This window comes from Dicentrarchus labrax, unplaced genomic scaffold, assembly GCF_905237075.1.
Source record: "Dicentrarchus labrax unplaced genomic scaffold, dlabrax2021, whole genome shotgun sequence".
Classification (NCBI taxonomy): Eukaryota; Metazoa; Chordata; class Actinopteri; family Moronidae; genus Dicentrarchus; species Dicentrarchus labrax.
In genome coordinates this window covers 8,380,637-8,396,443 of record NW_026136708.1, presented here as the reverse complement: position 1 = coordinate 8,396,443, position 15,807 = coordinate 8,380,637, and the positions used below count along the sequence as shown (strand labels likewise).

Here is a 15,807-nt window from a genome sequence, read left to right as displayed (position 1 = left end):
AATGGTTCAAGGATCCGCTCACACAAAGGAGCCCACAGGGAGAGACCCAGGAGACCACTAAAATTACTTAGGAAAATAACGCCATTATAATTAATCAATAACATAAACTAACTTGACAGGTTTATCCAATTGCCTGACATACATCAACTACTCACTGCATCTCCACACGGGTGCATCAAATCCCAGTGCTGCTTTTGTTTGAGCTAACAATGGCTGCTCTACTGTCTTTTCCAGGGTTATTAAAAATTATCTGCCTTGGGTATTGTCATCCTTCAATAAACAAGCCCAAATAGCACAGGGACAGGGGGTGAATTACTATTCTTTGCCTGGAAGGTCATCCTGTAAGCGTGTTTCTAGATCTTAATTAAAATAGTGTTCTGCCAGCTCCTACTACAGCTGTCAGAAATCAGCTCACAGACTGTGACTGGGAAGCTGAAAACTTAAAAGATTCATTCAGTTAATGCCACAATTGCTGTAGAAAAATAAATCCTCAGAGGTTCCAACCAACTGTGTTATTGAAAGAAAAGGTTTGAGAGGATCTCTGTGGTAGTCTGGATCCAGTTGTATGAAAAAAAGGTCACTGTGGAGGGAAGTGTGCAGTCATCTAGCACATAGGATCTATACTTCAGCATGTAGCTACAGTCATGAGACATACTACAATCTGGTACAAGCTTTGATTAATTGCCATGAAAGTGCTATATGTCACGAAACATATGATGAAACTTTAATGATCCTTCAGGAAAAATGCGGTCATGGCGACAACAAGGAATATCATATAGGGTGGATAAAAATAGAACAAATGGAACACAGTGAAGATAAAAGACAGTGCACATCTTTGTCATGCTAATTCAGCACTCTTTTTTGCCTTAAAGAAGTCTCTATGTTAACAAATGAAACATTTACAAGTTTACATTTACACTCGAGTATAGTGTAAAAGAATGCCTGCACAGTGCCTCAGAATAATAACAAGTTTCAAAAATGATGCATCTATTTCATTTAATAATAACACAGCCCTTATTACACTGACTCTTCAAACTAAAAGCAAGTACTTTTTTCATGCAAATACTTTCAGCATTTTTTCCAAAAGTGCCATAAGATTCACTCTCTAAATGTGTCAGTGTGTTCATTAGGCAAAAACATACACGAATGAGTTCTATAGGTACTGTGAGACACTGGCACTGCTGTCATGGGACTGTAAGTCTTCACAGCAGCACAATATCTTTCTATCTATTATATATTTGTTTTTGTTTTAAGGCCACCAATAAAAAATTATTCCAGTCATTGGCAGGCCTTTCCACGTTTAGCATCTCTCCATCATGTCATGGTATGCCTGACAGTTTGGCGTTTATCTGAATGTGTTCAAGATAATCTAGCTCTAAAGTAAAAGTGGTAATGTAGCACTTGCTGTCGCATGCTGACAAAATAACGAGGAAAAGTCAAGTCTCAGGTTATAAAGTGTTTCTGTACAGTAACAGCAACTTTACAGGTGTAATCACTGTGCACAAGTGGTCCTGAATATCATTCATTCATTATATGAAAAAGCATCACATAATGCTCCATTCACCTTTAAACAAAATATTCCATCCATGCACTCTGTGTTTAAAATAAGAGTGAATCAATAAACAGTTATTATGAGCAGACACTGAATGAACAAACTGGATAATGTTATGTCTGAAGGCACATCTGCAGGACTCTGTTACTGCCTATATAGCCTGGAGCTGTGGCTCTGCAGGAAGCTTTGGAAAGTTTGGAAAAGTAACCCTGATGATGTCGTTTTTTATTATTTCTGTCACAGGAGCAATACTAAATTGCTGTAATGGCCCTTTAATACAGTTCTGGGAATTTTGTAGGATAGCGTGAGTTACAGACACCCTTGGTTTGTAGACTTTTGTTTTTTTCAATTTAAGTAATCATTAAAGCATTAAGCATTATGATCTGCTTTCTCTCCAGGCAAGGCCTACCCACCAGAGTTCTACTATGATACCTACAGCCCTCTGTGGCAGAACAGGCCCAGACTCTACAGCTTCAAGCTCCAATGGACCCAGATGAACCCTAACGCTGTGGACCGCATTGTCGCCTACAGACTAGGCATCAGACAGGTAGAATGACTTCCTAAGAGTTGTCTATCTGAGCACTCACTCCCCTGCCTGCTGATTTTCTCTTTTTCTCTGTGTAACCTATGTGTGCGTCATTTAAATGCTTGTTGTAATGAAAAGTGTTATTCAGTCCCATAGAACTCTGTTCTCAGGAAGCTTTTGTTACAGCCAGAACATGAGGTTTTAAAACCAGAAATGTTGGCTTCTGGTACAATTATAGTTAAGTCATTGGTATTGGTCAGCCTCTTGTCGGCCTTTCCTAAATGAATTAGAGTCGTTTTGTGCCACAGGGCAGTAAAAACCTTTTTTTGTTGCCAATTGAAGAATGTGATGGAAGTGTTTGCACAGCTTGCTCTTGCTTGTTGTATTCCATTTGACAGCGCCAAATCTTACGCCTTCGATTCATTGTCTGTCTTATTCTGCAGTTTTTGAGGAAGTGAATGAGCCTCTGTGGGCCGGGCAGGATGACTAAGAACCTGTCAGGGGCAGTCGCTTCAATGAGTTCTGTGGTTTCCACGAATTGCTTCTGTTTTCGCTCTCCATCAGAAGCTCAGTCAGAGGAGAGGAGGGGAACCCCACAGAGAGAAAGAGCAAGCATAGCTCCCCTTTTCCCTGCTTCTCAAGTAAACTCCACAGATGACAGGCTTGCAGCATTGATGGATGGCATGGTTACATTTTCTTTCTCTGGCAATCAATGTGCACCTTCCTCTCTCTCTCTCTCTCTCTCTCTCTCTCTCTCTCTCTCTCTCTCTCTCTCTCTCCCCCCTGTCATGGCAGTGTGAAGCACATTTGGTCTTTATACTTTTTCATTTACATCAGCAGGTTTGGCACCACCTTCAGTTCACATGAAGTGTCAGAAATAGCGAACTAGCTCCATTAACACCACAGATTGTGAGATTAACATTGCCTTTGCGTTGCAGCACGGAGCCGCCATTCGGGAGGAGAAAAAAAACAGCATATATATATAAAAAAAAATAGCACATGCTGCAATGCTAAATCCATCTCAGCTCTGCTCAGAATTAGCGAGCATACCCTGACAGTTGTGTTTGCAATAAATAATATAATTTCATGTTTGTTTCACACTACACCCTCAAGGAATTGAAGCTTGAAAACACATTCTAAACCAGTTATGTTTGTGTAGCGCAATGATTTTTCTGTCAACTATCTCAGTTGGTCTGTTTGGTAATAAATAATGTTGTGCTTACAGCGCCCATGTTTGCGCTTGCCAGGCGTTTGTCAGAAAACTTGCCAGGAATATACATTTGCTTTTCCTATTTTCAGCTGGTCCCGCGCACAGTTTTTTAAAAGATTATAATGTCAGCATCTGTGCTAGAACGAAGCCACAGTAATTCAGAAATCACATTAGCATTTCCAACCTTTTCTGCATTTGTTTATTAAAAGGAACATCACTATCCCAGTCTATTTTAGCAGACAATCACTGTTTGAGCAAATTAATTTATTTCCACCTTCTTGCCTTGATATCTCAAGAGGGTACATTTTGTGACCATTATTTCCTTCCTGCGAGGCATAGCAACCAATCTTCCATTGTCGCAGATGAAAGAGATTATTTGCTGTAGGGGAAATTCACAGACTTTTTCTTAGGATTAACAATACAGTACACCCTCTGATTGATTGAGTTTCAGGTTTATTTAGACTGATAATGCAAACATCTTTTGGTGGGGAAGAGAACCAGAAAGAGTTAAAAAAAAAAAAAAAAAAGTGAAGGCAATGAGAAAGAAATGAGAGAGAAGAAGAGAGAAATGAGTAGGAGGAGAGGCTCCTTTCAGTAAATAAATAAATGCAGAGTTATCCACGGACTGACTGTGAAAGAGTGGTGCAGCTTCGGCACGTGCACTAAACCACTTCGATCTATTTATAGATCCAGCAGCAGCTCCCCTGCCATTCCCTCGGAATTATTATCATTTTCTCTCCGTACGTTTGAATTAATACTTGGAGCTAGTAGACCTTATGCCTCTATAATGGATTTCATTTTTTTATTGTCCAGTACGCTCGTGAGAGACAGTCTGGCTTATGGGGCAATGGGAATGAAGCTCTAGTTGAAAGGCATGCATGGACGAGAATCACAAAACACAAATCACTGCACCTGTCAAGGATGCAATGGGAAGGTGTGACATCTGCCCTTGTTTTGATACTGTAGCCGGCTACTTCAGAACCTTCTCTGCTGTCCACAAGCTTGATTGCCCATCTCCAACCCCTGTAAGATAACTTTTTCAATCTACATCTTGTCATCTTGGAACTGCTTCTTCCATCTCTTCCTTCTTCCCCTCCTCCTCTTTCGTCTTTTTCAATTGATCTGTCAAGTCAGAGTGTGCGAGCAGATCAATAGGAGCCATACTAATTACACGCAGGCAATCTACAGTAGATCAGCACTAGTCTAACATTACACCGTCACTTTGATTATTCCCATGTTTCTTTTGGCTCCTGCTATTGCTTTGATCAATCCCGCAGTTTTTTTTTTTTTAAGTTGCCATAAAAACTGCATGAACTACTGCTGCAATCAAATTAAATTAAATCGATATGGCACTTTGCCTCTGTGGGGAAAATGTGGAGAATGAAAGGCAATGGGATGTAAACAGAAATCTTAATTGAGCACGGATGCGGTGATTCAGTGAACATTAATGGGAATCAAAACAAAGGTGCAAAATCCATAAGCCAATAAGTATGTGTATGATTCAGCGTTTGAAAAGTTAAATGTTTTTCTCAATCACAGTCTCAAGTTTGATTTGATTTGCACATTTAAGCACAATTCCTTTTTGATATGGAAAAAATTTAACTATTTGCTTCCGATTGTTGTTTGGAGATTGAGGCAGCATTTGCCAAGACCTCCATCTGCCTCGAGCTTTGGGCACACACACACACACACACACACACACACACACACACACACACACGTATTATTACTTTTATTTATGCTCATGGCATTATACAACCACCTAAACATACAGTAAAGAAAGCAATATGGTTTGGGAACTTGGGAATAGTAATGAGGTAAGATACAAACCCCACGACATTCTTATCCTCAATGTAACTCAACAGGGTCTTTGACGATCTGGCATCAAATACATTCAAAATGATTTTCCTTTTCTCTGAGACCTATACAGGGCTTTCTATGACACTAAAGTAATAAAATATTTTATGAATTTTACATATACAATTTCACAGAGTGGTTTTCTCATCAGAGCTTAACTTTGCCACTGACAAATATTCAATCCACATTTCATACAGGTATTGCATTCATATTTTAGCTTCATTCAAACATCTGCAATTTTTTTAGTATAAACTAACCTAGCCAAATTTCAGTTACAGATGCGCCAAAGCATTGACCTTTTTTACACAAAGGGTTATACAGTTCGATTTGGTGGACAAGAGGCTGCTGCTGTTTGAGGGAGAATCTGCTGCAATCTGTTGAGAGATTCCTTCTTACTGAACAAATACATAAACATAAATCTCAGTCAAATCAACAGTGCCAAAAATACAGCACATAATGAGGACCTAACCAGATGTTATGATGTCAAATGGGTTAAATTATAGGAAGAAATTAAAATAGGTTGAGATTTCATCTGTTTTGTGGCGGATTTTTAAAGCAGATTACCATGGTCAGAAATAATGTAGGTATGACCCACATACACTGCCAAGACTTTTGTCCTTGACAATACCACTCCTTAAAACATATTAATTTGGACAGGTGGATTAAATGGTCGACACAGATTGATAGATCAGTATTAGTTGTTTTAATGCACATGTACATTAGCTCCACTGTAGTTTGTCATGTGTGTAACTTCTGACCCTTGCAACTGCCTATTGCTGCATCTGCAAAGCCCTCACCGCCAATCTACAGACATTACCCAGACTGCCAATTATGAACAGGATGTGTCATTTTTTTAATACATCTGTTTATCTCCAGCTGGAAATGACGCATGTACTTTTTTGTCACCATTTTCATAGAAAGGTTGTTTTCACTCTTTGAATGTTCTCAAATGCTACATCCTTTTTTTTAGATTGTCCACACACACACACACACACACACACACACACACACACACACACACACAAACACACATATACTTACAGGCCAGCACTGTGTAATTTATGGCAATTAACTGCCATGCCTTTTGTACTTAGAGGATAGCTTAAATTTTCAAAGGATAGGTAGGGACAAGTGCTCCATCTACAATTACCAGTGGCAGACACAACACTCTATTTACCTGCAAACTAATGGTGATGAAAACTTGCACCCCATAATTGTGGATCATCCAGGCTCTAAGTAATTACTTAATTGGTATTGTTCTCACAGACATACACACACTGACTCTGCTTCACTGCTATCACACCTTCATTCACTCTCTCTGTCTCTCCTGCTGGTAACACACTTCCTCTTTTCCTTTGAGTGAGAAGGGCATGTAAAGTCACTAATTGTGATGCAGAAGCTGTAACTTGTCTTTGTGCAGCTCTTCCCCTTAAACTGATTCTCAAGGATAAAATGTACCCTACTTCTCTTCTCTTTGCCCCCAGCAAATGCAGCAACAAGCCCTCGTTTTGTTTCTTTGAATTTCCGAGGGGCTGTATTGTATCAGAAGACATGAAAAGCATGAGCTAATTTTTGTGTGATACCCAAGCTTAGAAACCTAAAGACAGGTACACTTGTCTGCTCAACATTGCGCAAGGACGAGATATTAGATTCCTGTCAGTTCAAGGTCTCCATGGAAAGGTATAGCAAAACATTGTAGAGCATGATTAGAGCACAAATGTGTTTAACTGTACTCGCAAAATGCCTGTATTCCAAGTAGAGTAATGCAGACTGAAGCATATCCTTAATGGGAAAATGAATCAGGGTTTTTTTCCCTCAGCAGATATAAGAATATCTCTGCTGCTTGCTAATGGCAGTCTTTGAATTCAGAGGCTGGAAGCTACTTTGAAAGTAAATGTGGCTAATGAGCAGCTAGCTGTCAAAAGCTTACAAAGAAAAAAATGCTTTTGTTGTGTAACATTTTATGTTGGTAGATCATACAAATGCCTATAGGCAGGGTTAATTGGCAGATGAGATGGAACATCTTACACTGATGGTGAAGGGAAAACATATTTGTTGTGGTCATGTACACAATATTTTCCTTGGAGCAAACCCCTCTAAGAATGTCCATTACTACTGTAATGTAGAAAAAAAATTAGTACTGTGCATGTGCTTCAGGGGGGCTCCGTAGTTTTCATATACTTGCAACAATCAGTGTTCTCCATGTTCTCACTTAATACTTTCCATGAATGCTGTTCTGTTAATTATTATTAAGACCAAGACTTATTCTCAGTATAGTTCTTGATATAATGATAGCAAAGACACAGTAGTTCTAGTTCTTGGACATCCTTCAGGTTTCGGGCCACCTGGCAAACGTAAGTCCTATAGTCACTCTACTTTTAGCTCTGTTTTTGGTCTCAACCAATTCCTGAGTGAAATATCTGGCTCTGTAGCAGCTAAATGCTTCACTGTGTTCACCGGCTTGATGATAAATGCGCCTGTCTGCCTTTTGGTGCTGGGCTGGTAGTGTGCCATTGTTTTTTAGAGCTTTCGTGTTGAAAAAGCTGCCTGGTACAGCCAAAAATGCCACTGAATAAAGCGCTGAGCCTGAACCAAAACAGTAAAGTTGTGGGCTGTAAAACCAAAACACTAAGTTGAAAGTTGCTATAAATCTTTGTAGAGCTGAGGAAACTGGGTGATATAAATGATCCCTTTCACATACAAGTAGTCAGGTGATACAGTTGATAAACAATATACAATAGCTGCTTTATAAAAATTACTTGTGTGCAGACTTAATTCAAATTCCTACCAACACAGAACCTAAAGGAGCTTTAATACCATGTTGGTATTAAACCTCTGCAAGCTCTAGTCTGGTGGGCTTAAGTTCTTCCAACTCTACAAAGGTGGACTTTAAGATGCTCACAGGCTCTGTTGTCATTATGTACCTCATGTCACCTCAGGTGTACGACTTTCTCCTTCAAGGGTGACCACCCAAGCTGTTGGTAGTGCTGTTTGCCACCATGTGCCCTGACTAACCTGTACTGAAAGATCTGTACTTAACTTGAGGTGTTTTTCTTTTTTATTTCCTGAACAGAGTGATTGATCAAAGCAACTCAAAACAAGAGAATAAGCCAACAGTGTTACACTTCTTTTATCATTTAGCTGTTCTAGCCAAAAACCTAGTTAGGTTGTCTCAACAGAGGGTTTGGCAGGAAACCATCTCTGGGACAATAGTGGTCAAACTTGCTTAGCTAGGATTAAATCCACATAAATGACACATTTTATTTCTCGATCCTACTGAATACCTCAATTAAGATTGTCTTTAGTGTGTTTTCATTCTTGTGTGAAACCAAAAAAAACATTCACATATAATAAAAACAGTAGGGGGGCCAAAACAGCTCCCTGTGGGGCTCCACATGCCATAGGTTGACTTATGGCTTATAGGATAACCTTGAACCTAAAATTTGTGAAAACTATGGTAATGAGTATGAATTCATATTTAAATTCTGATGGATGAAAACCTAGTGCTGACAGCTTCTTAAGCAGGAAGCTGGGCCAATTGCTTTAGATTATGAATAAAATGTCAGAAATGTGTGTTTCTGTATGTAGGGGAAGAAACTGAATTTGTTTCTAATAATCTGAACCTTTTGTGGGTCCTTTTTCCATCCAGATGGGGTTAGAGCGCTGGTGGGAGCAGGAGATCCCTGTGGATGGAACAATCAACAAAGGAGAGCTCATGACACACAACCTAACACAGCTCATAAAGCCTGAATCCTATGAGGTGCGCCTTACCCCAATCACACGTTTTGGAGAGGGTGACTCCACCATCCGGATTGTCACATACAGCGGTGAGTGCTAAATATTAACTCTAGGGATGTCTTTTTGGAGAACAGAGATAAATCTACTCATCCTGCAGTATTTTAATGTTTCCATGTTTGGAAAATATGTAGAAAAACCGAGTAGGAGAGACACAGGAGAGCCAGATTCACTTTAATCTTCTGCTTACAGATGTGGTTACACAGGTGGAAGAATTTCAGTTACAGCTGGTAATGTTATCCTTCAGCTAACTCAGAAAAACTCTTAAATTAACTCCAGCTAGAGTAAATGCTGCTGTATCATGATACATGTTCATCAGCACTGATGGATATCAAAGGTTCATTCTGGTATCACCAGTCGTTACAATCACGGTGATGATGATGATGATGTATTATTTATGATATGTATGAGGAAAAAGTGAAGTCATTAAAATAATTTGAATTGCATCTAACACATTCAGTCATTAGGAGACAGCTTGAAATCAGCTTGCTTGGCTTCTTTGCCAGTTTGAATGAATGCTGATCAACTGACTAATCATCACTTCCTCGTGACTTTTATTGCTTGAGTCGAGTCTGTCAGGTTGTTGTTTCTGTGCATGAGAGATCACCATGACACGATGCATCAGATGACTCAAACATTTAGTTTGGGTCACAAGGCCAAACAGAGCTGGTCATGGATGAGTCATGCTTTGCTTTACTCAGTTTCCCCCAAAACAATGTATTTTTTGTGTGGGATTTCTTCTCATCTTTGTGCCAGAAGATGTGATCTGTCTCCTGGGATTTTTTTAATATAACAAATGTTTTGATTTTATATTACAAATCTTTTGAAAGGTCTTGCCAAGCCCCAGATGGCTCCTCTTACAAAATATAAGCATACTGTGATTTACCCAGAACCAGACACTGTTTACTGCTGTCATGTTGTTAAATTTGGTTGTAGGCTTTGAAACAAGACTATAGTAATAGAATAGCAGCCAGAAGGACATCATGAAGTAAGAATACATCAAAACACAGTGTATTTCTCTGCAATATGAAATAGCAGCTTGCAAAGGTAGGTACATTCTTCAGCCTGTGGGACGACGTACTGGCTGATATACAAAAGCTACATTAGTATCCACAGTAGGCCCAGCAGTGTCAGTGAACAGATGCACAGGTACTTGAGATGAGCATTTTCAGAAACAAACTGGCTGACTGTTTTCTGTCTATCACTGACTGCTGAGGTCTTCTTGAATGTTGCTGCTGCAGTTGTGAATTATTCAGTTTCACTGCAGCTCATCATAGCTGGTAAAAAAGCGAATTGGGAAAGGGAGCAAGAAAAAGAAACAGATCAACTTTCTCTGCTGTAAGTTTTGTAGTATGCGATATTGTTTGGTTCTGCTAAACCTTGAGTTGAATTCTACTGAATTGAATCAAATTGAATCCAATCAAAGTGAAGTGAAGAGAATTGAGGCTAATTAAGACAGAGAGAGATGCACAGAAGGAGAGATGGAGGCAGCCAAGTTGGGGCTGAGGAAAAAAAAGAAGATACAGAGGAACAAAGTTAAACAAAAAAAAAAAGAAAAGAAAAAGGAAAGAAGAGAGCCAATGCTGATGTGTGAATCGGCTGCCCAACAAGAGACTGGACTAATTATCACTCTAGGGCTGCTCTGTTCTCCCACGCACAGCATAGCGTCACTGTAGCAGCCTAATGTAGGTCTGAGCAGAATCCACTCTGCTCAGAGAACGTGTCCCGTAAGACGTCCTGACTGACATGTGGAATACAGTTCGTGATCATCTCCGTTATCGCTTCTCTTTCACTCTCACTGGGGAACAAGTACCAGTTGGGTGTGTGTGTATATACAAGTTGTAGCACAAGGATTTTATAGTTTTACCAGTTTATGGTTAACTGAAATTAATGTGTGTGTTATATGCGCTCCTATATTATCTCTGGTTATATAAATATAATGTAATATTTCTTGGCAGAAAGAGTAATCCAGTTATTCTTGTCTTTGGCTGTGGAGCTGAGACACTTATCTTGTTTTGATTATTTACTGAGACACCTATATTTAGCACTTTCATTGCTAACAGGCAAACTTCTGTTTGAGTCAGAGACACTTGCGTCAAAGAACTGACAATTTATTGCAAATGGTTTTGCAGCTGAATTTGGCAGGAAGTACTGCTGTTTGAGGGAGCTCTCAAACAATCTGAGCGGCAACAAGGACTGCTGGGAGAACGAAACCACCCTTTATAAACAAATACGTGAACATTATTAGAAGGTTGAGGTAGAGGACCTGCAGCAGTAAAACAATGTTGGAATGAGTGCCAAGGATTAAAAAGAGTAATAGTGAGAAGCGACATGTTATAATGACTGCGCTGTACACCTGAATGGATATGACTGGATGTTACTAGTCAGCTGGTAGGCATGCATCTGCTGAATGAGGCAGTGAATGTGAAGTATAACTAAAGCAGCTGATGCAGCTAATGCAAACCCTTCTTAAATGTGCTCTCTGAATTAATGCAAACTCAGTTTCTTTACTTGTGTCCCAGATACATACTACTCAGCAGGTTTTGAGTATGTAGCATGTTTACCATTGACACTATATTACTGGACAGAGCTTTTGGGTCTGTAAAAGGGAAGCCAGTAGGGAAGTGTCTTAAACCTGTATTTTTTTCTAATGGCCAGCAGGTGGCAGCTCCATTGGTAACAAAAAAAAGTCTTCTGATAGTATCGAGTCTTATGGAGAAATGACCCTAAGTTATTATCTTACAAAACAGTTTCCTACTAAGCTCATGGTCACAATCTCTAGTTTCAAGTCTTCTTCAATACGGCAGGATTTTTATTTAGTAAATTATGGTCCCATGTAGAGTAAAATAGATAATAAAGCACAATAAATAAAGCTCAATGCACAAAACTGAGATCAAACTGTCAAACTAGGCAGTGCTGATCAAATATGAATCAAGATTGTAACTGCAATGCAATTGTATCATTTCCTTTTAGAATTAAAGTGTTTGTTGCATACTAACAGTAGAAACAGTATACTAAAACTATTCATATTTAGTATATTCTAAATATACAATTAATATGTAGTTTGGAATTGGGACACACTGCTTGTTTCTCCAAAAGCCAAAACCTTCTGCTGCTTCTTTGAGTCTTTTTGACTTGATTCGTTGTCACTTGAGCCGAAGGCACACTTGTACAGATAGCAGACAGTGGTCAGAAACCTGGACAAGCTGTTAACATGCCACAGTAACCCAGCTGGCGTTTTTAAGATTTCCACACAAGGACATGGTCTTGTTTGAGGTTTTGTATGATTCTGTGCTCAAAAAAAAAAAAAAAAGGCTGGCACTCAAATATTGTGTAGTTTTGTTTTTTTTATATGCTGAAAAAGTACACAACCCACCCCACCAGTCCAGTATATACTGTACTTTTGCAATAGGTATATATATATATATGTTGTTTGTCTTTTTTTATCTTTACTTTCTTTCATACTCAAAAAACAAGTTTGTTTTGAGTATGAAAGAAAGTTTGTGACAGTTTGTGATGGTTTTCTACAGTGGTTAGAGCTGGTGCTCACAGCAAGATCTTGTGAGCTTGAATTCACCTTTAGCCCTGCTTCTTATAGTGTGGAGTTTGCACATTTACCCCCTACTTGCTTTGGTTTCCGCCAACAATCAAAAACACATACAGGTTAGGAGTCTCCAAATAACCCTCAGTGAACAGGAGTATCTGTCTCTGTGTTTGCCCTTGTATTTACGTCTGTATGCTTACCGTGCAATGCCGAACACTGTGCTTCCTGCCTTTTACTAGAGCTCCTCGTGACCCTGAAAATGTGTGTGTGGTGCAGAAACAAACAACTAACCAAAGAAATATGACTATTAGCCTGTTTGTCAGCTGGTAATATAAACATTACTGTCCTACTTTGACATTTTAACATAAGGCTTCTGAAATCTAAGTATGAGCGAGTTTGCTCATCATTGGCCAAGTGATCATTCTGATGTACATAAAGCCGATGGTAGCAGCTTTTCTGTGAGTTGGCAAGAAAACACAATAGCGGTTATAGTGTCCCCAGCTGTAGGATGAAGGATGGTTGTGTCACCAAGCTCCAAAGACACACTTTTGAATTTTGCTGCAGTGACAAACTCGGCATCTGTTTGATGTTCCTCGTAACACTTCTCTCTCTCTCTGGTTTCCTCCAAGACGAAGGATTTAATGTTTAAACCTCCTGTCAGCCCTCACAGTGGCACGGTAAAACACTGCTGCTATTTCTTAATTTCCCATTTTTATGCAGCTTATAGTGACATAAACAGTAAGATGCCTGTCCTAAAGTCAAAACCCACTAAATCTTACATTAAATACAGTCTTCTGCTTCTGGTGATTTCTATCGCCTGCCGCCAGTGGTGGTTCAGTGTAATCCTTGTCTGAGCTCTTTTTTAGTCTTGGTCTCAACTTTTTATTTACCTGAGAACTCAGAGAAACACAGTTTTTAAAAGTATTTTATTTTATTTTTCATACTTGGGCCTTAAGCTTGCAGCGTAGGGTTCCTGAGGACAGAGTCAGACTAGCTGTTTCCTCTTTATACAAGTCTTTGTGCTAAGCTGAGCTAACCAGCTGTTGGCTCCAGCTTCATGTTTAATGAATAGACATGACAGTGGTATCAAACTTGTCATCTAACTCTCATTAAGAAAGAAAGCACTTTTTTTACCCCCAAACAATCCACTACTTACTATTTAAACGACAGCAAAGCTAATCCATGTGGAAGTCCATTAAGGAATCACTTGCATCAATGTGTCACACGCACACTGATGCAAGAGCAGGATAACTCATAGGAAATTACTTGACATGGGTTGGCTGTGTCCATGGGTCTGTATGTGTTATTGCAGGACCAGTACAGAGCAGTTCCATCCTCTGATTGAAGCACACAATAGCGTGATGTCATTCGTGTTATCTTTGTCAGGAGGACATGAGGGGAAGATTGCCGAATTACATTTGTCCACACTGTTATTATTCCAACTGATGGTTGGAGCTGTGAAGCTCTGACAAGACTTTCTCAGAACGTTATGGCACCCACCCAGACCCCCTAAACATGATGGATGGGAATCTTGGAGAGCGTGGATTATATGAGGTCAGTAAAAAAAAAAGAAGCTGGGCTGCTGTTGTCTGTGAGGACACTTGGCTGCAGCCATCGAATCGTCTGCTGCTTTGTAATACAGCCGCAAGCCAGTGAGCAGGGAATCCTGCCAAGATGAAGTCAGTGTTTGTATCTGGAATGGCCTCTACGGACTGCTGTCCTTTGGCGGTCAGTGAGCTCACTATGTGTTTCAATCAAAATTAGGCAATTTGGATGGAAGGCACTCATGCATCAACCAGCAGTTTGTTTTGTCCTCTCAGTTGGAAAAGTAAAAAAAGTCAGACATGCACCTAATGCGTATGTTGAGGACATGACCTGTCATAACAGAAGTTTTCAAAGAGCTTTACTTCACACTGTGATCACTGAGACTGTTTATCTTGAGAACTATCAAAATTACATTTCATCCTCGATCATTATTAAAGGCTTTTTTAGCTGGAGGGGAAAGCAGAGTGCTGCAGTATTAAGAAAGAAATAAGATGTTTTTGAAAGCCTTTGTGGCTTGCTTCAGGGCTTTTCACACCTATGCGTTAACAACGTGCATTTTGAGAAGACTGAGGTCCACTCATGTTTTCATGAGCAACAAAAATATTCAAACTTTCTGAAAAGAATGGTTTATTTTAAATGGTTGAGTGAACAATAGATCTCAGACTTTGTTTATTTTATGTCTTTTTGATTGTTTACCCATATCCAGTACAGTCATCTAAATTGAAAGTTAAATTATCTGTTCAGTGTGTGTGTTGTAGAGAAAGTGTGTGAACGCACAGCAGTAGTAAAGTAGCCTGTGGGCCTGCTCTGTGCTCAGCTTGATTTCCACAGCGGGGGTAGAGACATTGCTTGAGCAGACACATTCATCTGGACTAAGGCACCGTGAGCTAGCCTGGGGAGGTTGCAGGTAAAAAAAAATAAAAAATAAAAAAAAACTGACAACGAAACATATTTTCATAAACACAGTCTTGGAAGAAAGAAGGAGGGGAGGAGGTGGGCGGCAGGAAGGATTGGGAGGGGGTAAGGAGAGGTGCAGGAAATAGCAGGTTGAGAGGGAAAGGGCTGGCAAGCGGGAGGGGGGCTGAAAGAACAGAGTTTTGTCAGAAAACTCAGCATCCGTTTCACAGTCCTGAGACTGTAAGTTGTCATTTAAAAAATGTTTTTCTGCAACAGCCCGGATGATTTCCTTCCTCTCTGCAGAGTCTTTCATTGCAGCAGTGTCGCTCTGTGCAGTCCAGAGTAGGTTCAGCCGAAAAAATCGACAGTTGGAATGGAGGTATCTTCACAAACGAGCAGCATAAATATAATTAAAGCTTTTATACAATGAGGGTATGATGCCTTTTCTTTCCACTCTCGTGCTCCCCTCATGGTGGGGCTTCAGCTGCAGCGTTGCAGTTCACTGAATGTTTTATATGATTTAATTGGAAATCCAATGGTTTGGTCTCTGTGTGTGTTTGTGTGTCTGTGCTTATTCCTCTTTTTTCCAAACTGCAAGTAAACAAGTGGACATACATTTCCACAAACCACACAGCAATAAACAGAAATCACTACTTGTGTTTCTGTTTTTAAAAAGACCAATTCTGGCCCAGTTGTACTTCCCTACTCTTCAGTACATGTTTTCCTTTGTAGGAATGATTTGTTATTACTCACTTTAATTGGTTGGATTAAAATCAATTTCCCCCATGAACAGCAAGGTTTCATGAATCACGCAGCAACATAGTTTTGTGGTAAAGCTGATGTATCGCATCTATTCAGCTGGTCAGCAATCGATCATGAAA

General features: G+C 39.7%; 1 protein-coding gene across 3 annotated transcripts in view; it reads left to right on the top strand.

Annotated features, from left to right (window-relative positions):
* Window positions 1-15,807, top strand: part of LOC127367824 (MAM domain-containing glycosylphosphatidylinositol anchor protein 2-like) — a 165,226-nt gene that overhangs the window by 124,941 nt on the left and 24,478 nt on the right. For all 3 annotated transcript variants that reach the window (XM_051407964.1, XM_051407966.1, XM_051407965.1), the window contains exons 11-12: window positions 1,951-2,099; window positions 8,795-8,972. In XM_051407964.1, the coding sequence (XP_051263924.1) occupies window positions 1,951-2,099; window positions 8,795-8,972 (327 nt within the window). The remainder of the gene's footprint in view (window positions 1-1,950; window positions 2,100-8,794; window positions 8,973-15,807) is intronic.